At 53.1% G+C, this 27,109-nt stretch overlaps 2 protein-coding genes across 2 annotated transcripts; one reads left to right on the forward strand and one right to left on the reverse strand.

The window, feature by feature from the left end:
* The first annotated feature begins 5,509 nt into the window (after nt 1-5,509).
* Nucleotides 5,510-8,556, forward strand: LOC121851243 (transcription factor SOX-10-like). The gene is made up of 3 exons (XM_042344920.1): nt 5,510-5,545; nt 6,086-6,374; nt 7,474-8,556. The coding sequence occupies exons 1-3, from the start codon at nt 5,510-5,512 to the stop codon at nt 8,229-8,231; spliced, it is 1,083 nt and encodes a 360-aa protein (XP_042200854.1). The 3' UTR covers nt 8,232-8,556.
* An 8,506-nt stretch (nt 8,557-17,062) lies between these two features.
* Nucleotides 17,063-18,810, reverse strand: polr2f (RNA polymerase II, I and III subunit F). The gene is made up of 5 exons (XM_042345016.1): nt 18,734-18,810; nt 18,201-18,270; nt 17,774-17,904; nt 17,536-17,607; nt 17,063-17,268 (listed from the first exon to the last, which is right to left on the reverse strand). Exons 1-5 carry the CDS (start codon nt 18,751-18,753, stop codon nt 17,178-17,180), a joined length of 384 nt encoding a protein of 127 aa, XP_042200950.1. The 5' UTR covers nt 18,754-18,810; the 3' UTR covers nt 17,063-17,177.
* Nucleotides 18,811-27,109: the final 8,299 nt, after the last annotated feature.

Raw genomic sequence — 27,109 nt, forward strand, 5'->3', positions numbered from 1 at the left:
TGCCCTCACCCCCCCACGCACACTGTCTCCCTCTGCCCTCACCCCCCCCACGCACACTGTCTCCCTCTGCCCTCCCCCCCCACGCACACTGTCTCCTCTGCCCTCCCCCCCACGCACACTGTCTCCCTCTGCCCCCCCCCACGCACACTGTCTCCTCTGCCCTCCCCCCCCGCACACTGTCTCCCTCTGCCCTCCCCCCCACGCACACTGTTCTCCCTCTGCCCTCCCCCCCCACGCACACTGTCTCCTCTGCCCCCCCCCCCCACACTGTCTCCCTCTGCCCTCCCCCCCCCCACGCACACTGTCTCCCTCTGCCCCCACCCCCCACACTGTCTCCTCTGCCCTCCCCCCCCCCCCACCCACAGACACAACACCCACAAACTGTCTCCCTCACCCCACTCCACACTCCGCAAGTTATAGGTCACTGTCTAACCCCCACACTCTCTCTCTCCCCCCCACCATCCCCACACAATCTCCCCCAAATCTCCCCCATCCCCACAGTGATCAGTCCCCCCCCCCCCCCCGCATCCCCACAGTGATCAGTCCCCCCCACACCCCCAGTGATCAGTCCCGCACCCCCACAGTGATCAGTCCCCCCACACACAGTGATCAGTCCCCCCACACACACACAGTGATCAGTCCCCCACACACAGTGATCAGTCCCCCCCGCACCCCCACAGTGATCAGTCCCCCCCACACACACAGTGATCAGTACCCCCCACACACAGTGATCAGTCCCCCCGCACCCCCACAGTGATCAGTCCCCCCCACACACACAGTGATCAGTCCCCCCACACACAGTGATCAGTCCCCCCCACCCCCACAGTGATCAGTCCCCCCCACACACAGTGATCAGTCCCCCCGCACCCCCACAGTGATCAGTCCCCCCCCACACAGTGAGCAGTCCCCCCGCACCCCCACAGTGATCAGTCCCCCCCCACCCCCACAGTGATCAGTCCCCCACCCCACAGTGATCAGTCCCCCACCACCCCCACAGTGATCAGTCCCCCCGCACCCCCACAGTGATCAGTCCCCCCCACCCCAACAGTGATCAGTCCCCCCCACACAGTGAACAGTCCCCCGCACCCCCACAGTGATCAGTCCCCCCCCACCCCCACAGTGATCAGGTCCCCCCCACCCCACAGTGATCAGTCCCCCCCACCCCCACAGTGATCAGTCCCCCCCCACACACAGTGATCAGTCCCCCCCACACACAGTGATCAGTCCCCCCGCACCACAGTGATCAGTCCCCCCCCCACCACCACATACAGTGATCAGTCCCCCCCTCCCCCCACATACAGTGATCAGTCCCCCCCCCCCACTCTCTGGCCTGACCCTGAGAAATCTGATTGCACGCACTGTTGATTCCATGGTTTGAAATGCTCTCTCCCCTTTCGCACATCTTTCTGATTAATAACCGATAATTAATAATAATCACTAATAACAGACCTCACACTCACCCCCAAGGCCTTTACTCACGTCTCCGAGACCTCTCAGAGCCCCTCGCGGAAGATACCGTGAAGTGCACTGAAAGTAAAATGAGACCAACGATAATATTAGGCCTCGGGCTTCGACACGGAGCCATTCGCCTCGCAGGGTTCGCCGTAAGGTGTAGTGACTGTGTGTTTCTGTAGGCTCAACACGGCAGCCAGAGGACCTGGGCTCGATTCCCGGGCAGAGCGAAACATTGAGCAAGTTTCCTTACTCCGCGCACACACACACACACACACACACACCTCACACACACACACACGCACCCTCACACACACACCCACCCACACCCTCACACACACCCTCACACACCCTCACACACGTCTCCGTTTCCCTCGAAGTAAGTAGGAACCCGGCTCTCGGTCGGACCCAACCCCTCCAAAAAGATAAATAAAAAGCAAATCAATAATAATAATTCGGTCACTTCACTCCGCGGCTGTTTGTGGGGACGCTGCTGTGCCCAATCAATCGGCTGCCCACAAAATGCACAGTCACTCCACTTTACAACATATTCCAAGAAGCGCTTTGAGACGTCTCGACGACGCGATCGGGCGCAGTGTCAAATGCCAGGATTATTATTATTATTAATATTGTTATTGTTAGTTATTTATTGCCTTTCTCCCCGACTGTAGAGTGCAGAGCAAACAAAGTGATAATAATTAAGTGATAACACTAATCAATAATCCTCGCATTTGTCGAGAGTAAATCATCACATCGGGAGGGATGTGTCAAAGCTCTTCGCGCCATTCAGAAAAGAGAAGGGAGTTTTTCTCTCTCTCTGTCTCCCCACCCAGTGTCCTGGTCGGTAATCCCCCCACCTCCCCCCCCCGCGCAACACACAGTCACTGCACTTTCCAGTGAGACCCTGGGAAGCACTTTGAGACGTCCTCCCTTTGAGACGTGAGGGGTTTGGAGATCTGCAGCTCAGTGGTGAGAGCCCTCGCCTCGCAAGCGAGAGGGACCTGGGCTCGATTCCCGGGCCGGGCCAAACATTGAGCAAGTTTCCTGACTCCACGCACATACCCCACACACACACACACACACACCCACACACACACACACACACACATACCCACACACACACACACTCGCGCACACGCACACGCAAGCCAGTGGTAAGTAGGAACCCGGTTATTCGTCGATTGGCAGATCGCTTTTCCGGGGGTAATAATCCCTCCAAAAAAGAAAAATTCGGCCGCTCGATCCACGACTGTTTGTGGGACACTGCTGTGCGCAATTGGCTGCCGCCTTTAGCCCACAAAATACACAGTCACTACACTTTATACGGTAATGTTCTGCGAAGCGCTTTGAGACGTCTCAAAGCCGTGATGAGGCGTTACATCAAATGCAAAGATTATTGTTGTTGTGGTGGTGGTTGTGGTGGTGGTGGTTGTGGTGGTGGTGGTGGTTGTGTGGTGGTGGTGGTTGTTGTTGTTGGTTGTGGTGGTGGTTGTGGTGGTGGTGGTGGTGGTGGTTGTGGTGGTTGTTGTTGGGTGTGGTGGTTGTGGTTGTGGTGGTGTGGTGGTTGTGGTGTTGGTGGTGTGGTGGTGGTTGTGGTGGTGGTTGTGGTGGTGGTGGTGGTGGTGGTGGTTGTGGTGGTGGTTGTGGTGGTGGTTGTGGTGGTGGTTGTGGTGGTGGTGGTTGTGGTGGTTGTGGTGGTGGTTGTGGTGGTGGTGGTGGTGGTTGTGGTGGTGGTTGTGGTGGTGGTTGTGGTTGTGGTGGTGGTGGTTGTGGTGGTTGTGGTGGTGGTTGTGGTTGTGGTGGTGGTGGTGGTGGTGGTTGTGGTGGTGGTGGTGGTTGTGGTGGTGGTGGTGGTTGTGGTGGTGGTGGTGGTGGTGGTTGTGGTGGTGGTGGTGGTGGTGGTTGTGTTAAAGCTGTGGTTTGCCGGTGTGTGAAGCGATGGAAACTGGAGACGGGAGTGGGGGGATTTGGGCAGTTTTATCTTAATCGCGGAGGCAATTGGGGAGAGAAAGACTGTAAAATGTGGCTTTAATCAAGGACATTGAGTCCACGTGGAGATTACAAGTGTCTTTCTGTGTGTGTGTGTGTGTAAACTTTCTGCTTACCAGCGTCAGAAACACGGGGGAGAGATAGAGTGTGACGGAGAGAGAGAGAGAGAGATACACGCATTTTACCGTCGAAATGTTTCGCCCACAAAACATACGGTCGATTCACTTTACAGTGTGTCCTGTGAAGCGCTTTGAGACGTCTCGAAGACGCGATCAGGCGTTGTGTCGAGCGCCAGGATTATTGTTGTCGTTATAGGATTTACTGTGGAGTGGAGTGACTGTGCGTTAAGTGGGCGAACATGGCAGCCGATTTATACGCAGCAACGTCCCCACAATTTGGGGGCTGGGTGGCTAGAGAGAGAGAGAGAGAGAGGTTCCCTTCTCTTTCCCGACAGCGTCGCGGGAGATGTTTAGAGGAGTGTGTGGGGGGGGGTCTCAGTTTAACGTCTCATCTGAAGGGTACTCCAGCGATCCATTTCCTACCCCCCTCCGCCCCATAGAGGGCTCGAACCCACAACCTTCTGATAAAGACTGATGCGAGAGCGTGAGTGATAGAGCCAGTCTGGCTCTGTGTCTCTCCCCCCACCCCCCCCCCCCCCCACACCCCCACAGCAGGGCTCAGTAGCAGAGCGGGGAGTGGGAGATTAAGTCTGGGCACGTTAATAATCCTGGCATTTGATACAGAGCCTGATCACGTCTTGGAGACGTCTCAAAGCGCTTCACAGGAATCACCGTAAAGTGTAGTGACTGTGTCCTTTGTGGGCGAAACGCGGCAGCCAATCGCGCCCAGCGACGTCCCCACAAACAGCCGCGGACCGAATTATTACTTTATTTTGTTAGTTTTTTCTCGAGGGGATTATTACCAGGCTCGCGTGTGCGTGCGTGTATCTGCGTGTGCGTGCGTGTATCTGCGTGTGCGTGCGTGTATCTGCGTGTGCGTGTGTGTGTGTGGAGTAAGGAAACTTGCCCAAGGTTTCGCCCTGACCCGTCGGGAATCGAACCCGGGGTCTCTCGCGTGTACTTCGTGCCCTCTCAGTGGATAAACTGACACACAAACTCGGGTTAAAAACCTCTCAGGGTGTGGGGATGGGATCCCGTGAAATGTGGTGCGTTTATGTAGAGTAACACACGACGTTAGTCAGGAACATAACGCAAGTCTCGCGCAGGTTGGGGCGGCTGCAGCTGAGAAGGTTTAAAGGCGACCGGGGGGGGGGGGGGGGGGGGTTTATACCCCTCACTGACACACACACACACACACTCACACACACACAGTCACACACACACACGGTCTCACACACACACACAGTCACACACACACAGTCACACACACACATCACACACACACACACAGTCACACACACACAGTCACACACACACAGTCACACACACACACACAGTCACACACACACAGTCACACACACACACGGTCACACACACACAGAGTCACAGACACACTCAATGACGCATAGACACTCAAGAGAAACGGAGGGGCAGAGAGAGAGAGAGAGTGAGAGAGAGAGATGTGTGTCTCTCTCTCTCTCTGACCCTCCATCACTGTGGCTGAGAGCTGAGGAGCGCCTCCCAGTGGCCGGTGTTGGCCATCGTGGCCGGTGGGCGAGAGACGGGGTGTGGGAGGTTTTGGGCCAAGGAATAGCCCCGGGAGCCGGTGCGAGGGGACGTGGGTCAGTGCCGCTCACACAGAACAGCCTCGATCTTGGGGTTGGGGGGAGGAGAGGACATAACAACAAACTAAATATCAGATAAAACACTTTTGTGTCGATCTTTCTCTTTTTTTCTTTCTCTCTTTCTCTCTCTCTCTCGTTCTCTCTCTCTCGGAGGGGAAAAACCTTGACCTTCACCATTGAGACCTCCACGCCCTGAGAGTGGGGGAGCGAGAGAGAGAGAGCGAGAGAGAGAGAGAGAGAGAGAGCGAGGAGGGAAACCGGGGGACGTTAACTCATTAACTATAATTAACTAATTCGCTAACTGCCCCCCTCCTCTGCCTGGCCATGGATAATCTCCCTGGTGTCTGGGCTGTAGTGACTGTCAGTGAGGGAGGGTGGGGGGGGGGGGGGTTGAGCTAATACATTCCTGCACTGCCTTCCACCCCCACCTCCTCCTCCACACAGGGATAAGGCTGGTATCTCACCCGCAAGTTTGTTACTCTCACGCGCACTGTGTGTGTAACGCGGTGCGAGTCTGTATACGTCCATAATGACTGTGTGTGCCTCGTGTTTGTGCGCATAATTGGCTGCCGCTCAAAAAATACACAGTCACTGCACTTCGCAGCATATCCTGTGAAGCGCTTTGAGACGTCTCGAAGACGCGATGAGGCGCCGCGCGCGCGCGCGTGCTGTTTGCAGGCATGTGTGTGCATATGTGCGCGCATATACATGTGTGCGATTATGTGTTTGTGCGGGTGTGCGCGGGCGCGCGCGCGCGTGTACACGCGTGTGGTTGCGCGTGTATCTGTGTGTGATTACGTGTGTGCGTGTGCAGGTGTGTGCGCGCGTGGGTATACGTGTGTGATTGTGTGTTTGTATGTGTATACACGCGCGCGTGTGTGTGCGCGTGTGCGCGTATAGCCGTGTGACCACGTGTTTGTGGGGGTTTCCAGGCTACTGAATGAGAACGACAAGCGGCCGTTTGTGGAAGAGGCCGAGAGGCTGAGATCTCAGCACAAGAAGGACCACCCTGACTACAAATACCAGCCGCGCCGCAGGAAGAACCTGAAGCCCGGGCAGAGCGAGGGAGACCCCCATCCTGACGACCCCCCCATCTCCTCCGTGCAGACGCACTACAAGGCCGTGCCCCAGGACAGGGGGCGCTCCCTGGGGGGCTCTCCCCTCTCGGAGGGTCACAGCGAACACACGGGTAAGGGGGAGGAAGGGGGGGAGGGGGGGACACGAGAGGGAAGGAGGGAGTGGGTGGGTGGGTGGGTGGTCCTCAAACCGGGTGCTCAGTGGTTAGAGCCCTCGCCTCGCAAGCGAGAGGACCTGGGTTCGATTCCCGGGCGGGTCAGGTCGGGGCGAAATGTTGGGCAAGTTTCGTTAATCCAAAGACACACACACACACAGATACACAGACACAGAGACACACACACCCACACACCCACAGACACACAGACACACACACACAAACACAGAGACACACACACCCACACACCCACAGACACACAGACACACACACACAAACACAGAGACACACACACCCACACACACAGACACACACACACACACACACACAAACACAGAGACACACACACCCACACACACACCCACACACACAAACACAGAGACACACACACCCACACACACAAACACAGAGACACACACACACACACAGACACACACAGAGACACACACACACAGACACACACACACACACAGAGACGCACACACACACACACAGACCCACACAGACACACACACACAGACACACACACACAGACACACACACACACACAGAGACACACACACATACAGACACACACACGCGCCTCTGTTTACCTTCACAGTACGTAGGAACCCGTTTGTTGGTCGATTGGGGGAATGGCTATTCCGGGGGTAATAATCCCTTCAAAAATAAATAAATAAGAATAATTCGGTCGCTTTGACCCACGACCGTTTGTGGGGACGTCGTTGGGCGCAATTGTGCTGCCGCGTTTCGCCCGCAAAACACGCACAGTCCCTACACCTGACGGTATGTCCCGTGAAGCGCTTTGAGACGTCTCAAAGCCGTGATCGGGCGCCGGGGTCCTCCACAACAACAACAACAACAACTTGCATTTATGTTAAATAATAATCATAGTAATAAGTGTAAAGTGTAGTGACTGTGCGTTTTGACCGTGTCTCGGAGGGCTGTGAGGCAAGGATTACCATGATGATGTTTGTGATCTGTCGGTGTGTTTCTCTACCCACCCCCCCTCCCCCCCTACACCCTCCCCCTCCCTACACCCTGTCCCCCCTTTAAGGTCAGAACCATGGGCCGCCCACCCCTCCCACCACCCCCAAGACGGAGCTGCAGCCTGGCAAGGGGGAGGGTAAGCGAGAGGGGCGCCCGCTGGCCGAGGGGGGCAAACCCCACATCGACTTCGGCACCATGGACATCGGTGACCTGAGCCACGACGTGATGTCCAACATGGAGACCTTCGACGTGCACGAGTTCGACCAGTACCTGCCCACCAACGGGCACCCAGGCCACGGGCAGGCGGGGGTGCTAGGTGGCGGAGGAGGAGGAGGAGGGGGGCTGGGGGGCGCTGGCTACTCCGCGGGGGGCTACCCCGGTCTGACGGGCACGCCCGGGCACCCCGCTTGGATCTCCAAAGCCCACCCGTCGGCCGGGGGAGCCTCCTCCGTCTCCGCGACTGGACCCAGCTCCGTCTCCGAGCTCAAGGCCCAGATCAAGACGGAGGCCCATCCGGCACATTACCAGGAGCCGCCCCAGCACCCCTCGGCCCAGATCACCTACACCTCGCTCAGCCTCCCTCACTACGGCTCGGCCTTCCCCACCATCACCCGGTCCCAGTTCGACTACTCCGACCATCAGCCTCCAGCGGCCTCCTACTACAGCCCGTCCGCCCAGACCTCAGGACTCTACACCGCCTTCTCCTACATGGGACCCTCCCAGAGGCCCCTCTACACCCCCATCGCAGACCCCACCTCCAACGCCCAGGCGCGGAGCCCCAGCCACTGGGAGCAGCCAGTCTACACAACCCTGACCAGGCCTTAAGGGGCTCCGCTCTACACTGCTCTGCTCTGCGGAGAGAGAGAGAGAGGGCAATGGACATGATGAGAAGATGGATGGGTGACCGAGTCTGGGAGCTTTTTTTTCCCGCGGTGGGGGCTGGTTGGGGCTGGCATTGGGGTGGGGGGGGTTTGGGGTTGGTTGGGCGGAGGAAGGAGAGATAAAAATGTCAACGGTTTGCATTTTAACACACACACACACACGGACCTCTTTTCGCGAAGGATAGGGTGTCAGAACCCAGCCTGAGGGGAAGGTTGGGGGGGGGAGGGAGAGTGGGGGGAACTGTTCCTGAAGGTGGGAGAATTGGTGTTGTGGGGGGGGAGGGGGGGAGCGAAGGTGACCGTAGGCACGGCTGAAGAGGTGGGTTTTAAGGGTGGGATTTGAAGAATGAGGGGGGGGGGGGGCGAGGCGGAGGCGTTAGATATCTGTGTTTGGGTGGGGGGGGGGAAATGGATTGGTTGAGTGGATTGGTGGTATCTGAAGCTTATCACTGTCTTTAACACGCAGACCCTCCCCCCATTCTCCCCCCCTCACAGCCAACAGCCCCCTCCCCACAGAGCCCCAGAGTGAATCAACCAACCGGCCATTGTGAAGGCTTTGCCCAATATTTGGAATCAAACCCCCCCCCATTCACAAAAGCCGGCAACTCGCAAGTCACAGGACGTTGGCCTTGAGGGGGGGCGGGAGAGGGGGGGCTTTTTTTTGTCTATTAAACGCCTCCCTCACAAACTACCCCCACCCCCCACCCACCCCATTCATCATATATTACATGTTAAACACCACCCCCCCCCCACTTTATCTCTCTCTTTCTCTCGCAAATACCTCCCTTTTTTTTTAACCGCTTTAATTATCGTCCCCCCCCCCCCTCCCCTCCCTCATCCACCCCACACGTTCCCCCACCCGTTCCCCCAGGGTCCACGGTTCGAAAATAAATCCATTGGCGCCCAATTCCTTTAACCATTAGAGCGCCAGGCAGGACTTTCTGCTTTTTTGAGGGGGGGAGGAGAGGAGGTGGGGTGGGGGGGGGGGGGGGGCGAGGGTTGTGTGTGTTTTTATTTGCCAAAAGCAAAAGTACATATTATGTAAAAAGATGTTGGTTTTATTTTATTTTAAGTGTTGCCTTAGCTTATAGCCTGTGCCTGTGGGGGTCGGTGCGGAGATTGGGGGGGGGGGGGGGTGTTATACATTGCTGATTGACCTGTATTAGGAAGCTTTGATGATGTGCTGTTTCTTAATTAAGCAACTCGCCCCCACCCCCACCCCCCTACACACTGCGGTGAATGTTATTTCCCCCCCCCTCGCTTCCCCCCCCTCCTTCCCATCAATTCCTTCCTTCCAGAGCAACCATCGTCGACCAAAGACTCTTCCAGAATCTTCTCCCCCACCCCCACCGCCTACATTTCCCCGTTAATTTATTACCCAAACTCGCTGGTTCCCTCACTTCCAACATGGCTCCTTATCACATCCACTGTGAAACGAGGTGAGGTGTAGTGACTGTATAAATTGCTCTCTTACTCTGCCCACTCGGGGGGGGGGGGAAACGGGGGCAGCTGATAAATATGGTGGGAGGGTAGAGGAGTTGGGAGTGGGGGGGAGGGGGCGGTGTTGAAAACGCTCTGTTTCTGATTCCTGTTTCTCAGCTGTTCATAAGTAATAATAATTTGGTCACTTTCAACCGGTGACTGTTTGTGGGGACGTCGTTGGGCGCAATTGGCTGCCGGGTTTGGCCCACGAAACACGCACAGTCACTACACGTTACGGCGTGTCCCGTGAAGCGCTTTGAGGTGTCTCGACGACGTGATCGGGCGCCGGGTCAAACCCCGGGGATTGTTCTTATTATTATTATAATAATAATAAAATGCGCCGGTTTGCCATCGGAACATTGATTACTGCTGTATAAACCCCTCACCCCCCCCCCCATTACTAATATTATCACTACACTTTTTGGAGGCTATTCCCTCCCCCCCCCCCACACACACAGCCACCCCACCCCCCCCCCCGAGAGAGAGAGAGAGAGAGCGAGAGGGGAGAACATGAGATCTGAGACTAAATTATGTGCGAGGGGAGGGGGGGAGCAGCTCTTAGAACTACAGTGCCACAATTTCAAGCGACCCCCTCCCCACCCACCCAATAAACCCCCACCCCACCGCCTTCTCTCCGCCCAGTCGCTAGTTTCCAGCCCCCCCCCCCACCCCGCCACCATCGCTAATGGTATATTTTTAGCTGAAAGATATTTGAGGCTTTTTTTTATGGATATTCTAACTATTTACACACCCTGTAACTGTGCTTGGAGCTAAATAAAATGTGCAGAAATGAAAATAAAATGGTTTGGTTTGATATGTTTATATATAAATATATAGTCTGGGGCTCCACCCGGCAAACCACGGCCAGGAGGGTGGAAGGCGACCTGGATAGACCCTGGTCTGGTCCTCCTTTCGTCCAGTATGTTCTTATGGTTGTTGTTCAGGGGGGTTTGGGGGAGGGCAGGTGGGGGGCAGTGGGGAAGGGCAGGCGTGTTAACACACCACACACCACACGCAGGTCCTTCACTCCCTCCCATCATGTCTGTCTGTACTGGTGCTCCCTAACCCCTCACACTGCAGCTCTCACAACCCACTCCTCTGCTGTGTGAGTGTGTCAGTGAGTGAGTGACTGTGTGTGTCTCTGTGTGTGAGTGCGTCTGTGGTGAGTGAGTGTATGTATGAGTGTCAGTGAGTGAGTGTGTGTGAGTGTCAGTGAGTGGTGTGTGTGTGTGTGTGTCAGCGTCTTTGAGCGTGACTGTGAGTGTGTGTCTGCGACTGACTGTGAATAAGTGTGTCGATATGTGTGTGTGTCTGTGTGTGTGTGTGTGTGTGTGAGTGCGTATGTCTGTGAGTGTGTGTGTGTCTGTGAGTGTGTGTGTGAGTGAGTGCGTGTGACTGTATCCGTCAGTGTGAGCTTCTGTGAATGACTGCGTGCATCTGTGCAAAACACCAGCCCCCCCCTCCCCCCTCCCCCGGGTCTGTGCTGCTGCTCACCCTCAATGAATGCCCTGTTGTAAGTGACTGCCCCCCCCCCCCCCCCCCCTCGCGCTCCTCTTGCTCCACCTCGTCTGAGACTCAGCGACATAACAGGAATGTTTTGAGATTTTGCTTCAATTTCTCTGCTTCACCCTCTACCCCCCCCCACCCCACACACACGCACACACACACAGCCCCCTCCCCACACACACAGCCCCCTCCCCACACACACATACGCGCACACCCCACACAGCCCCCCCCCCACCACCCCGGGCTGGGCTGGGGCCTGATATTGACCAGCTGATCAGTGGTCAGACAAACTCCCTCAACCCACAACCTGGTCTCTGGCTCACAGAGCTGCCGGGATCTCTGAGCTCACAGTCCAGGCCGACTGACCGACTGAGTGACGGGAAGTTGGGGGGTGGGGGGGGGGGCATGGCGGAATGCGAGGGGTGGGGGGGGGGGGGGGAAAGCACCCCATTGTCAGAGGCGGGCGACACTGTTGGAAATGAGAAAGCGAGAGAGGGAGCAAAGAAAAGAGAAAAGGAGAGCGATACACACATTGAAACACACACACACACACACGTACAACGCGCGCACAATCATACAACGCACTGACACGCACAGGTATATACACACACGCACGCACACTCTATGTTACACGTTGCACACGTGGATAGACTGACGCACTTTCTAATAATAATGATAATAATCCTCGCGTTTTGACCCGGCGCCTGATCACGTCTTCGCGACGTCTCAAAGCGCTTCACGGGATACGCTGTGAAGTGTAGTGACTGTGTGTGTGGTGGGCGAAACGTGGCAGCCAATCGACACATTAATACACACGTACACAGTATGAGCGGGAGGGAGTGGGAGCTGAGCCGTGGATTATCACATCCCCCCCACAGCCTCGAGCTAAAGCAGCCTGTGACTGGGGGCTGTGTTATATTAATAACTATATTTATCTAAAGCAAAGGTACAAGGTGAGGCAGACTGAGCTGGGGGGGGGGGGGAGGGCAGGGAGAGGGGTGGCGGTGGTGGTGGGGGGGGGGGGGAGAGAGCACGGAAGCAATGCAGAGAACTCAGGCACCACAGTCTCCTCCTTACACAAACACACGGCGTGGCAGTCGGCCAGGCCAGGCTAAGAGCAGCTCTGTTCTCTCGCTTCCCTTAAACCTCAGCCACACGCACCAGCCTTCACACACATCCAACCCCGGCCAGCTGGCAGCACAGGGCTTCTCCCATTGCTCTTACATTTCTTCTCTCTCCTCCTGTCTGTCTGTCTGTCTGTCTGTCTCTCTCTCGCTCTCCTACCATCTCGGTCGTTAAGTCGATTGTCGGATCGCTTTTTCCTTCCGAAACAAAAAATAAAATCGGTCACTTCAATCCGCGGCTGTTTGTGGGGGCTCCGCTGTGCGCAATCGGCTGCCGCGTTTCGCCCACAAAATAAGTCAATTCATGTTACAGAGCGGTCTGTGAAGCTCTTCCGAACATCTCGAAGACGTGATAAGGCGCTGTATAATATTATATTATTATTATATCAAGCGAGAGACCCCCGGGTTCGATTCCCGGCGGGTCAGGGCGAAACCTTGGGCAAGTTTCCTTACTCCACACACACGCACACACACACACCTGATAATAATCCCTTAAGAAAAAAAACAATAATAATTTGGTCACTTCAACCCACGGCTGTTTGTGGGGACGCTGCTGCGCGCAATTGGCTGCTGTGTTTCACCCACAAATATACAGTCAATTCACTTTACAGTCTATTCTGTGAAGCGCTTTGAGACGTCGAGAAGATGTGATGAGGCGCCGTATCAAATGCCAGGATTATTATTATTTATTTCTTCAACCATCTCTCTCCTTGTCTCTCTCTCTCCTCCCATCTCTTTCTCCCACTATCTCCCCCCTTCTATTTCTCCCCCTCACGTCGCCCACAAACACACAGTGACTGGACTTCACAGTGTAGCCGGTGAGACAAGATGCCTCAAAGCGCTTCACGGGATACGCTGCAAAGTGGAGTGACTGTGTATTTTGCAGAGCAGAGAGGGAGTGAGCACCAACACAGGGGAGAGCAGAGGAATGGGATTAGAGAGCACCAGCGTGTGGTGGTGATGTGGGGGGGGGAAGCACTGACAAGGTGGGGGTGAATGGCTTCCTTTTGTGTTACGTTCCTCGCGCATTTGGCGCGTGTGTGTGTGGGGGGGGGGGGGGGATTGCGGGTTAAATCGTAGCTAAACCCCCCCACTCCCCCCCACCACCACCACCACACACACGTGCGCCCAGCTCAAGGCAGAGAGTGGTAATCCCCATCGGTTTCCTGAGAGCAGCAGCAACAATGGAGCCATTTAACATTCAGGGCGAGAGCGCGAGACCCAGAGTGTGGTCAGGAGTGACTGCACTCAGCTCCACAGCTCAGCACAAAGGGCTCGATTATACTGAGCGTTTGCGTCAGTAACATGATTACACACTCGGTCTCGGCCCAGCCGTGATTAACCCTTCACCTGAACCCCCCCCACCCCAACCCCCCCACACATGCACACTCCGACACCACCCCCCCCTCACCCTCTCCCCCACACACACCCACTGTGCTCCACATCGTCGTCATCATCATAATAATCCTTGCATTTGAACACAGCGCCCGATCACGTCTTCGAGACGTCTCAAAGCGCTTCACGCGGTATACCAGCAAGTGCAGTGACTGTGTTATTCTGTGGGCGAAGCGTGGCAGCCAATTCGCACACGACGACGTCCCCCCACACAGTCGTGACGTGAAAGAGCGATTTTTTTCGGGGGGATTGTTGGCCAAGACCCCGAGGGGGAGAGAGAGAGAGAGAGAGAGAAAAACCCTTTGACTTTTCCCGACAGCGTCACAGGGGATTTTTAAGGTCCGCCCGAACAAGGCACGGACCGGGTTGGGGTGGGCGAGGTTTTAGCGTCTTTTACCGTGATATGTGTGTGTCTGTGTGTGTGTGTGTTAATGAAGGGGCTTTTAGCAGGTCTGGCAGTGATAACGTGAGAGGCTGTCACCCCCCCCCCCACCCCCTCAGCCCAGGTGAGAGAGAGAGAGAGTCAAATGTGGTATTTACGTTGGCATTTTAGCGATAATCCATCACCCAGTTGGTAACAAGACTTTTCCTGTATCCAGAGAAACCTGCCTTATATTTCAGGATGTGTGTCTCTCTCCCACTCACTGTTCTCTCTGCACTTTTCTCTCAACCTCCCCGAGACCCCCACTCATTCTTTCTCCCTCCCCCGCACCCCGCACACTCCCCCTCTCATTCTTTCTCTCTCTCCCCCACCCCCACCTTTCTCATTCATTTCGACCACAAAATATACAGTCTCTACACTTTACAGTGTATCCCGTGAAGCGCTTTGAAGCGTCTCGAAGACGTGATCAGGCGTGGTATCAAATGTGAAGACTATTATTTATCTTTTTCTCTCCCTCCCATCAATTTCTCTCTCTTCTTTTTCCTCGCGGCCTGGGACCGATTGGGCAGCTCTTCCAAAGTGCCGGCATGGACACGGGCACGACGGGCCAAATGGCCTCCTTCGGCGCTGGAAGATTCGACGATTGACAGCACGCAGGGCTGAAGGAGTTAACAGAGAGTGCCCAGGTGTGCCCTTGCTCTCTCTCTCTCTCTCTCTCTCGCTCTCTATGCTGAGATCTCCTGAGGTTGTGGTTACAGGGTTCCCTTGGCTCCCTCTCTGGGGCGGTGTAAGTGATACCGCTGTTCTGATAAACATTGCCTGGTGTCACTGCCTCAAACAATGGCACCTTTTATCAGCTCCGGCTCCTGATACCCCTGAGAAGCCCCTGCAGCCACATTTCTCTCCTCCTTTCTTTCTCTCTCTCTCTCCCTTTATCATTCACGCGGAGGAAAATGAGCCATCGCCGTGGCAACCTCCTCTCACCAACCCCCTCAACCACCCACACCATCATGTTCATCTCTACCATTCCCTCCCTGAGCGTTGACTGACTACCAGAGAGAGATAGACGAAGATTCAGAGAGGGAGAAAGAGAGAGGGCGACAGAGAGAGAGAGTAGGAATGACAGAGAGAAAAAGGGAGACAGAGAGCGAGAAAGAGGCAAATATATACATTATATATAGATAGCGAGAGAAATGTGTGAATGGGGCAGAAAGAGTAAGACTGTGTGTGTGTGATATATATATATATATATACACACACAAACACAGCTCCACTCACTGACTGACATGCTTTTAGAGCTTATTAATCCAGTGCAGCAACGGGGAGAGTGAGAGGGGAAGAGAGGGGGAAAGAGGCGCTCTTCACCTCTTGCTATCAGGTTCATAGTAAATGCACCTTACCCTTCAAACCACCTTAATAATTCTCTTCCCTCTGCAAGAGCCAAGGCTGGTGGTGGGGGGGGGGGGGGGAGAGGAGCATTCCAGATAGTATTAGGTGCACGTTGGCAAGAGGAAAGGCTTGGGATTGGGGGGGGGGGGGCGGTGGGAGGTGAGGAAACCCAGAGTGTGCATTGGGGTAACTGCTGGAGTCTAACCAACTAAACCAACACACAGCTCGGCCACTGAGAGAGAGAGGAGAGAGAGAGAGAGAGAGCGCTGTCTGGCCAAGCTTTCCCGCTGCGTGTCCAGCTCCGACCCCCCCTCCCCGCTAGTTAGTTAGTTGGGGCTTTGGCTGTGGGGTTAACAGGAGCTGAGGGGGGGGATTCCCTGCCCCCAGTGGCTGGTCAGCACTTCCAGGTCCTGCCCATGAGCCGGGCCGGGCCGGGCCGCCATCAGGGACACTGCGGCCCCTCCCGGCTCAGGGAAGAAGACTGGACGGTTGTGGTGCAATGTGGAATCGCCGCCACAGGAGGGCGCCATTTAATCTCCTCCATTAGAATTCCATCCCATTCCCTGTGTAACTGGATTTAACTGCGTCACTGTTCATCCCTCTCTCTCTCTCTCTCTCTCTTTCTCTCTCTCTCTCTCACACACTCACTCTCTCTGGTGTTGTCGGGGGCTCTTTCACTTTCTCGTTCCTCCCCCGGTTTCCCGTAATAATCTGCGCATTACCGGGCGAGTCATCCGAACACCGCAAAGCGCTTCACAGAATTTCACTAACGTAACAAGAACAACAACGGCGATAACGATAATCCCTAAAATACTGCGACTGTGCTTCTGGCCGGTCACGGCGCACGCAGCCGGGCCTGGCAAACAGCCACGAAGTGAGCGAGCGGTTTGAGAATCTTACAGCACAGGGACGAGGCCATTCGTGTTCGAAAGAGCCACCAACTCGTCCCACTCCACCCGTTCGTACCCCATCGCCCTGCAAATGGTCGGCCAGGAGCTCAGTTCTCTTTTCCCCAATAGCGCCCGAACGCAACGCAGAACATAAGGACTCGCTGGACGGAAGAAGCCCAAAGGTCCATCCAGTTGGCCTTCCACCATCCTGGCCATCGCTTGACATGTCGTGTCCCAGACTATACACTGTCTCCCCCCAGATATGATTTTCTAGCAGAAATCTGTCTCATTTCTTTTCTTGAAACAGACTGTGCAGCTCGGACAGGTGAGGCCGGGCTGACGTGCAGACATCAGCTCTGAGTCACATTGTTCCTTCAACAACAACGACAAATGACATTTACACAGCGCCTCTCACGTCGGGAGGATTTGGACCCGAGTTGGGGGTTGGGATCAGGAGGGTAGGAGGGTGACTGAGGGCACGGTCGAAGTGGGGGGGTCTTGAGACGGGGCCTCAAAGGAGGCAAGCGTGGGGTGGGGGGGGGGGGGGATGCAGAGGGAGTGCCAGAGCGTGGGGGCACCACAATCACACAACGCACAACACACACACTGTGTGGCCAAACTTTATTTGACAACAGACAATCTTATTTAGAAAAAATAACTTTAAATTAAAGGTCCAGAGTCAGCGGGTGTGGGTGAGGGTACCAGTGTGGGATTAAACCCCTTCAGTCCGTGATAATCAGCTCATCCACACCCCAGTCCTCGTAGCTCCCGTCTGGGAGGTATCTGCGGATAATGATCGGGATTTTCCGGGCTCTGAGGTGAGGAATAGATTGAATGAGTGAGAGAGAGAGAGTGTGAGAGAGAGTGAGACAGAGATCCACGATGTGATTATTTCATATGAAAATGATAATTTTGGGTCCACATAATACAGTCCCTCCCTCTACGGTATATACTGTGAAGCGCTTTGAGACGGCTGAACGATGCGATAAGGCGCAGTATCAAACACAGGGATTGTTGTTATACTTTAATACCGGGAGTCGCTGCGTGTCGAGAGCGAGCGGTTAAGGCCGGGCTACTTACTTAAGCTCTTTCATTGCAATCTGTAGTGGGTCAGTCTCTCCTTCCAGCTCCACCATCACTGGGGCACACATGCTGTGGAGAGAGAGAGAGAGTGTAAGTGAGAGGCACAGACCCACACACACCCACACAGATAGAGGAGAGTGTGCAAGAGAGAGATGTAGAGAGTAAGAGAGATTGTGTGTGTGTGTGTGTGTGTGTGTGTGGCCGCCAGTGGGAGGGAGGGGGTTATTTGTCTCACGCTATCTGGAGGGCGCGGGTCCCCAGCACACGGGCTCGCTCGTATTTGGTCATGTAGGAGGTTGTGATCCTCTTCTGGTTCGCTTGTTGTCCTTCCCCGGCCGGCAGGATCTCCACATTCTCACGGTCCTCCTGTAACAGGCAGAGAGAGACAGGCGGTCACTCACACTCACTCACTCCCCACCAGACACTCACACTCACTCACTCCCCAACAGACACTCACACTCACTCGCTCCCCAACAGGACACACACTCACTCACTCCCCAACAGGACACACACTCACTCACTCCCCAACAGGACACACACTCACTCCCCAACAGGACACACACTCACTCACTCCCCAACAGGACACACACTCACTCCCCACCAGACACTCACACTCACTCCCCAACAGACACTCACACTCACTCACACCAACACAGACTCACCTCCTCCACGTTGTCCAAATCATCCATCCCCTCATCTTCGTCGCCATCGTCAAAGTCGTCCCCATCGAAGCTGTGGGCGGGAGACGGCGGGAATGGTGTCAACCAACCGCCAAAACTACCCCCCGCGCCCCCCACACCCCCCGCGCCCCCCCCCCACCGCGCGCGCCCCCCCCACCCCCCCCCGCCCCCCCCACCGCGCGCGCCCCCCCCCTCACCGCGCGCGCCCCCCACACCCCACCGCGCGCGCCCCCCCCCCACCGCGCGCGCCCCCCACACCCGCGCGCGCCCCCCACACCCCACCGCGCGCGCCCCCTCTCTCCCTCTCTCTCACCAACACACTCACTCTTTCTCTCCCCATTTCTCGCTCTCTTTCACACTCTCCCTCACTCTTTCTCTCTCTTACCCTCTATTTCTCTCTCTCCTTTCCTCCCTCACACTCCCTCTCTCTCCCCCTCACACTCTCTCCCCTTCTCCCTCACACTCCCTCTCCCCCACTCACTCCCTCTCCCTCACTCCCTCTCCCTCACACTCACTCGGCCTCGTTGTCCGACATCTTTGCTCTCGGGCTGTGGACGTTGTGTTTCCGGGTCACACGGTGACCCCTCCCCCCGCCCGCGGGTGACCTCGGCCTGGTCCTGGCAACTCCGCGTCACGTGGTGCCCACGAAAACCGCCGCCATCTTTGATCCTGGCAACTCTGCCTGAGCAGGTATTGGAACATCATGTACTCTCTCCTATTCCCACTGTGTCAGGCGCAGGTTGGCACGAGCCAAGACTTGGACACCCCCAACTAGGCCAAGTGTGGGTTGGGTCGGGTTGACCGCAGGAGTTTTAAGCAGCTAAACCCGGACCGCTTGCCCATGGCGAGCGCCAGCTTTCTGCCACCTGTCCAGCTACGGCCACCCAACCAGTTTTTGGCTTGAAGGGTTAATAGGAGCCCGAGTGGGGGAAAATTCCTTGCTTTCCAGTAACCGGTCGGTTCCTCCACCTTCCTGCCGATGAGCCGGGGCTGCTCTGGAGTACTGCGGAGCTACGCGGCTCAGGAACCGGATTGACACAGAGAAGGGGGACTTGATGCCGGCATTCGGGTGCTAAGCACATCACAGTGGATCCGGCTCAGCTCAGCTCAGCGGAGATCCTGCTGATCCTCCCTTCCACACACGGCAATAAATCTCATGCATTATCAATGTGACTTATCTTCAACACTAACAAACGCCAGGATTATTCTATTTTTTTCCCCCCCACTTGCTCTCTTTTGCTTAGAGCAAAGCTTTGGTTTCTTTCCCGGGAGGAGGACTGAGATCACACACACACGCAGGAGAATGATAATGGGAGAAACTCCAGTATGTGTACAGTGAAAGTAATTCAACTTCGGAGATCCTCAATGGATGTTTTAGCCAATTTGTACGTGCAACGTTACATGTACAATTGCAGAACTCAAGTCACTTAGAAAAATAACTTACATTTGATATAGCGTCTTATCACGACGTCAAAAGTCATCTCAAAGCGCTTCACAGAATGCACTGCAAATTTTGTAGGTGAGACGCAGCAGCCAATTGCGCACAACAATTGTGTCCCACAAGCAGCCGTGGATTGAGTGACCAAATTACTATTATTTTTTACAATGGATTGAATGCAATGACTAACGAGGTTCCGACTTACTGCTGGTAAACAAAGGTGTGTGTGGAGTAAGGAAACTCACCTAACCAACATGCTGCAGGACCCTGTGTGGTTGCGCGTAACGAAGACAGACAACGCAGCGTATATTTTTTTTCTCAATTGGAAATAAAGAAACACACTGCCGAGACCCCAGAGATAATGCTTAGCAGCCAAACACAACGTTTTTATTTGTTTTCCGAGAAAAAAATGTTTTTTTTTTGTAGTCCACTGAAGCAACTGTGTTGCACATAATACAATCCACGTCCTCAAAAAACAAACCACGGATAAAAGCAAAAAAATAATAATTCAAAATTCTTTATATATATACGCGCATCAGAACAAACATTTTTCGTTTGATGAAATGACAGACTTTCTTATAACTTTTTGCTCTCTCTCTCTCTCTCTGATATATAAAAAAAATCACCCTTATTATTCCAGCAGTGGGAATACAGTACCATATCTATGGCCAAAAAAAACAAAAACAAAATTGAAGCTTATTTATACAACTATTTGGAGCAACATTTTTTTTCTTAATGAACCAGTGATTTTTTTATTTAAATTCTCTTTTTTTATTAAGTACCTCTCCTGGTTATTGAATGCATAGTTCTCAAGATTTTTTGTTTGTTAATTCCCCCCCCCCACCCGCACCCCACTCTCTCTTTCCTCATCTCTCTCCCTTCCTCCCGTTCTAGTAATACACTCCCTTTAAATCAACTTTTTTTTTGCAGCTAAGTTTTCTTTAAAGGTGAAATACATTCATTTTCTTTGATGCATCTCAGTCCTGCCTTTCCCAGGTTTTCGTGGGACATTTCTCCTCCTCTCCCACCCCCTCAAACCACACACAATGACTGTTCGCTATGAACCCACCCACCCACCTTCAGCCTGGGCACAGAGGAAACTCTGAAATGAAAGCAATGGGGGGGTGGGGGTGGGGGGGACGGGGGGAGGAGGGAAACCGAGGAAGGGGGAAGAGGAACAGAAGGGAGTGGGGGTGAGAGAGTGGAAGGGGTTGCTTGCTTGCAAGAGAGAAACGTACGCATCTCTGTGTCTCAATGTGTGGCGACGTGTTTCAAACAAATTCTTCCACTAGAATTTCAAAGCAACTGGTGGTGATGTTGTGGGGGGGGGGGGGGGGAAGAGAAGGAGGGAGAAAAAATTAACAGCTATTGGAGATGCTGGTGCAAACACACTCACACACTCGCTCACACCCAGACAGACAGAGTGCCCCACTTTTGATTTTTTTTTTTGGGGGGGGGGGGGGATGCAGAGGGGAACAGTTATTCCGAAATAACTCCTGCCCACGAAGCCTCAACTCTTCCAACACGCCAAAGCATAGCGATTACCCCAGCTTGACACACGCACACACAAAAATAGTCACCTTTTATTTCCTTACCTATTCGGGTATTTAAGCTATTTATTTAGTTATTTTTTCCCCCCCTCAGACGAGGGCAGGCGCGCGTTAAAACGTATGGCAAAAAAAAAAAAAAAAGTGCACGTGTTTTCCAAAACTCACGAGCAAAAAAAATACACACACAACCAGCAAAAAACACACTCACACACACCAGCAAAAACACACGCACACACACCCCTGCGGATTTCTAAATCGCCCAACATTATAACAACAGCATTAATTTAGTTATTTTAAAAAAAACAGAATTCAAGAAACCTACGGAACTACACAGTATTTTGATTTATATATATATGTGTGTGTGTGTATATAATAGAATTCACAGTACTCTGAATAAGTTATGCTTTTCCTTTGGGCTAATGAAATCTGCCTGCGGGCTACTGTACAGGTTAATGATATACTGATTTAAGTGTCTGAAACTGACTGCAAGTGAGATCAGATAAGAGACATCTCCTGAGAGGAAACGTTGTACAGCTCTCCTTAAACCTCTACCCCCCCCAAACACTGGAGTGCTTTGCTTCCCCCCTCCCCTCAAGACCAGACAACTGCAGCGTCCACACGCGCTTGTAAACTGCAGACGTTTCTGCTCTGCGCAACACTGTGTGTCTGAGCCGACACACACAACACACCAGCGGTCTCCAAACCAACCTTGTAAACGGCGGAAATCATGGACCCCCCCCTCCCACCCACTGCTCCCCCTCCCCCAGATTGTATCTGTGTCCCTTATTCCTCACGACATGTACAAATAACTTCGGGGGGGGGGGGGGGGGGGGGGGTAAGGCAAGGTGCCATACGCAGAAACTGGGGGACAAAGTGGGGGGGGAAGGAAGTGGGTGGTGGTGGTGGGTGGGGGGAAGAGAGATCGATTCAACTGGATTAAAACCTAATCCAACCTGAATTCAATCCTTCATGTAAACACAGGCTACTGAATGAGGAGGGAGAGAGGTGGGGGGGGGGGGGGGAAGAGAGAGAGAGAGAATGGGGGGTAGAGAGAGAGAGAGAGGGGGGGGGAGAGAGAAAGCACTGGGGTACACCCCTAATCCATCTGTTGGTTTAAGAGAACAACTGAGAAGGAATATCAGAGACAATGTTCTTCAAATGCCAATTGGTGAAGCCTCACTGGGGGGGGGGGGGGGGAGAAGGGGGGCAGAGGAAGGAAAGGGGGGAAATCTCTACATCCAGATGACATGTGCACAAGGACACAGTTCTGAGGGATCGAGAGGCGCCTTTGCTTAATTGCGAAAAAAACGTGGTAGGGAATTCTCAATGCTGCTGGGAGACATTCCTACAACACCTTACTCCGAAGTGCCAGGCAGGAATGGGCTCCCGCTCGCTGGGAGAGATTTCCACAGCTCCTCGAGGGCTAGAAGGGAGAGAGAGAGAGAACCCTGCCTTGGTGGGGAAGGGAGAGAGGGGGGGGGGGGGAGAGAGAGAGAGAGAGCTCTCTGGTCAGACATTAAGTGGCTTTGCTCATTACTCTTTTTTCTTAAAATTTGCAAAAGTTGTACGTTTTCCCCATTGAGACCAAGACTTAAAAATTCCTGAGAAATTTCCTTTTGGTTTTAGGAGTGAAAGGAGGACCAACAGAAGCAACAGGGACCTTAAACCAGTCAAAAACATCCCCCCCCCACCCCCAAAAAACACCTCGCCAGAACAAGGCAAAACACCATCACAAGACATGCCTTTGCCGGTTAGTTACTGTTCATATGAAAGGACCACACACACACTCACACATACACACACACACACTCACACACAATGTGCAGTCACACAGACACACACACACTCGTTTTTGGTCTTTTTTGATGTAAGAATGTTTTAGATTAGTCAAATCTCCCCCCACCCAAAACCGTGTAATATTTCAGTCAACTATCAAGAGAGGTTGAATAGGAATATTTTGCTCCGGCTCACGTCCTATTGACAGATCTACACAGCACCTAATGCCACCGGCCTCAACAGTTAAAGAGAATGCTTGCAGTCTTCCCCGTTAAGTCACGTTGAGACGTCTCCAATTGCGGGCGATACGCAAATATGGGTCTAGTGCACCTGACCGTCAGCAAACATTAATCTGGATTAATGGCCAAACCAAACTACTTCTTTAAGAAAAACATTTGCAGTTAGCATGGGAAACAAATGGGGGAAGAGATCTTAAGACAACTTAGGCACCCGTCCGACACACTCAAACAACAAACTCCAAAATGCCGTTCCTCTTTGATCTCATCTCCAATTCGCTCTCCTCTCATATCCTTCCCCCACTGAGCCAAACTTGTTAGGGGGGGAGGGGGGTGGGGAGGGTAGAGAGTATGAGAGAATTGGGGATGAGATCAAAGAGTACTTTATCACGGGGCGAGGGAGAGAGTGACGGGGAGGAAAGAAAGGTGAAAGAGCAGAGACCTTGTACAGAGATTAGCCCTGACTCTCCAGTCACCCCCTCTCCCCCAAGTCTTCACATAACACAACGCTGCAATCATCCTTTGTGGAAAAAACAGTGCCATGAAGGCAAAACACGAAAGAAAAGGTGCAACGCTTAACAGCAAAAATGAGCGAAATTAACTGCCTAATTAAGTCAATGCTCTAAGTCTATAACCCCCCCCCACCCACCCCCTCACTGCACCCAAGCAAAGGTCAGTCAGCACGGGTATGAGAAACCAGAGCACAATCCACTTCTCCCCCGACCCCCAATCTATTTTATTTAGCAATGGTGCAAGTAAACCCATTTGTTTTTTTGTAGTGACTGACAACTCAGTGTACTCTGTGCTCCACATTCCATCAATAACTGAATTTGTGCTAAGCACCAGCCAAGATGCTCCCACTTTGGGTACAGATCAAATCCCCCCCACCCCCTCTCTTCCCCCAACGTGTAGCATCATACCCACACCCCCCTTCTCCCACCACCATCGCACCCAACACACATGCAAACCATAGCAAGGTTATAACAGGTGTCTATAGCTGTCAAGAAGGTCAGGGAATTGGGGTGGTGTTGGGGGGGGGGGGGGCGGGGAAGAGAGAGAGGAAAGACACTGAGCTACTAATTCAGGTAGTCACTACCGCAGTATATTACTCAATTAACATATTTCGCTCCATTAACATTTTTTACTTCTAAAAGAAAAACACTTTTTATTTATTGATAAAAGATTTTTTGTTTCTTCTCTTTGTCGTTTGGGACCTTTCAATCTTTTGTTCAATGGTCCTTTAACACCAGGACTGTTAAAATTATTCCTATGTGCAGCCCGATCCCTCCCCCCACACAAACGCATACACGTGTGTTACTGGGGGGGGGGGGGGGGGAGGGGGAAACCAGGCACATATGTGCAAACACACACGCTTACATATGGTATAAACATTTCTGAATCCCAGAGCAAACCCCGTTACATAACCTTGTAAAACCTAACCCTACTAAAATTGTTTTTACAGTAAATATCATCGTACTTCAGACACGCCTGTAGATAACAGCCACGTGCAGGTGTGTGACACACCGAGCGAAACTTCACAGAAAGAACAAACATTGCTAGAAACAAACAAGACACAACGACAAAGAAAAACCTGCTAAAAGCATGGGTTTATGATTACTGCCCCACCCAATCCCCCCCCCCCCCCACCCCACCATTGTAAAACCACTCCGCTTATTCAAAAATTCCCTGCTGATAGGACAGGAAGCCCTTGTGGGAGTCGAGACGACAAGACAGCCAGGACTGAGTGTGTAAACATGTTGGTACTGAGAAATGGTCTGTGCGTTTGAAGCTCGTGTGTGTGTGTGTGTGTGTGTGTGTGTGTGTGAGAGAGAGGTGTGAGACAGAGCGTGTGTGGGCAGGACACAGCTCAGAGAGGGGACCTCGAAGCAGGCAGGCTGAGCAGATGGGCACATTTATGCATAGGATGGATTTTGTTTTGTAAAATAAAAAAAACACAGGCAGATGAACTCAAGGAAGGGATAGAAGGGGGGGGGGGGGGCGGGGGGAAATGAAACAGAACTACATCACATTGTGTAAGTAAATTACACGGTAATACCTTTGTTTGATTAAACCGAGTGTGCTGAATTGAATATCCCTTGACGGAGGGGAGAAGGGTGATGGAGGGGTTACCTCATCTGCCGTGCCCCCCGTTTCACCACAACAAAGGGATTAAATCTGTTACAGTACACATTAAGAAATCCCCAGCACTTTGAAACAGAGTGCAATATACGTACGTACACTGAAATAAAAAATAATTCACACTACGTTTTTCTAACTTAAGCTGTTTCTCTCTCACTCTCCCGCTCCCTCTCCTTTAAGTGCTTACATACATTGTGTAGCAGTTTTTTTTTAAGACAGCAACATATTTTTGTTTAAACAGACCCACGTAGAGACTACTGTAAAGCTTAAAAAACATAGCACATGATAAAATGATCCATAAACACAAGACTAGGTTAACGGCAATATACAGCAACAATAAAACACCATGTAATAATGTCGCAGTACTTGTTTTAGCTCGAGGGTTGCAATCGAAGGCGGTTCGGGAGCTGCTATTATCTCTGGCTGACTTACATTTAACATTAGATCACTGTACAGGGAATTTGCTTAAGGAAGGTAGTCAGTTATCCCTGCTTTACAGCAGTCTTGTTCTTTGAAACACTCCCTCTGGGATCCTCGAAAAGGCAGCGTTGTAGTGAAGGGGTTGGGAGTTTAAACTAATGCTCAATTAAAATTGTTCATCTGTACTGCATTTTTTTTTGGGAGGGGGTGGGGGGTGGGGAAGGGAGAGAAGAGAGGGGAGAGGGTGGGGCTGTAGAGAGGGAGGCAAAAGGAAGGCAACCTGTCTTTGGATCAATCGACTCCGAATCTCTTTTGGGGGGATGGGAACTCAAGCCAAAAAGGTCACACCTGGGATCCTGGTGTAAAACACGGGAGGGAGGGCCAATGTACGTGTTCAAACACCTTAGTCCCAGATGCAAGTCTGACGGATGCTGGTTACATGGAAAAACATCTGAACTCGGAACAGGACCCTTACACACACAACCTGCCTAGAGTATGGGGGGGGGGGGGGGAGAAGGAGTTGTACTGCACACACACAGACCTGGGGCTAGATATGGCACTTTCTTTTTAAAAAACCCAAAAAGATATTAGATATATTTATCCGTTAAAAGTGCACACGACAGGTTTGGCCCTGAAATGTCCACAGCAAGCCTCAGCCTGTCAGAACCACAACCATAACCCCACTGTAAGTATTGGGAAGATACACACAATGCCTCTGGTGATAGGCATTCATCGCACTCCCCCCACCCACCTCACACATCACATACGCAGGTTGGCAAAGGCCATGCTTCCCAATAACTCTCCCTCAACGCAATCTCTCTCTCGCCAAGACCCACCAAACCCGACCCAACCTCTCCCTTTCCCCGTTCTGCTCAATATTCCCAAGATGGAGCAGGATTGCGGGTAGATTCTCAGGCTCACTCTCGACTCTTCGAACGTTTTTTCTTCTGGAAGAGCTGCGGAAAAACCAGAAGTTGTTTCTCCCCCCCACCCGCCCCACCACACACACACTCACACACACACACACACAATCCTGCTCCAACTTCAAAAAGAAAACATGGGTCAGGTCTGGCAGAGGTTTGGGGGTGAGGGTGAGGTTGCCTTGGGACATGGGCATAGAGTCAGCAAACGACAAGAGGATTGGGTTGGGTGTTGACCTATACCAGGAAGCTCGACACAAGAGGGTGTATGCAGTGGGATATCAGAGGGTAGGACGGAAAGGTGCCTAGGACTTGGGGTGTGTTATGTTTCTATACAGTAAATGCCCCCCCCTCTTGCAACACTAGTTATGTCCCTTTAACAGAGGGATTGCGCGGGAGGGAGTGGGGGAGG

The sequence above is a fragment of the Callorhinchus milii genome, unplaced genomic scaffold (assembly GCF_018977255.1).
Source record: "Callorhinchus milii isolate IMCB2004 unplaced genomic scaffold, IMCB_Cmil_1.0 Scaffold31, whole genome shotgun sequence".
Classification (NCBI taxonomy): Eukaryota; Metazoa; Chordata; class Chondrichthyes; order Chimaeriformes; family Callorhinchidae; genus Callorhinchus; species Callorhinchus milii.

What these genes read in the sequence shown, in the direction of transcription:
- polr2f (XM_042345016.1), bottom strand. Translation starts at nt 18,753, where the DNA reads ATGTCGGACAACGAGGCCGA. An exon ending in ATTTGGACAACGTGGAGGAG is followed by an intron (nt 17,905 to 18,200) that starts GTGAGTCTGTGT and finishes TGCCTGTTACAG; the next exon opens with GAGGACCGTGAGAATGTGGA. An exon ending in ATTGCAATGAAAGAGCTTAA is followed by an intron (nt 17,269 to 17,535) that starts GTAAGTAGCCCG and finishes TCCTCACCTCAG; the next exon opens with AGCCCGGAAAATCCCGATCA.
- LOC121851243 (XM_042344920.1), top strand. Translation starts at nt 5,510, where the DNA reads ATGGATAATCTCCCTGGTGTCTGGGCTGTAGTGACT. An exon ending in GTGTCTGGGCTGTAGTGACT is followed by an intron (nt 5,546 to 6,085) that starts GTCAGTGAGGGA and finishes GTGCGCGTATAG; the next exon opens with CCGTGTGACCACGTGTTTGT. An exon ending in GGGTCACAGCGAACACACGG is followed by an intron (nt 6,375 to 7,473) that starts GTAAGGGGGAGG and finishes CCCCCCTTTAAG; the next exon opens with GTCAGAACCATGGGCCGCCC.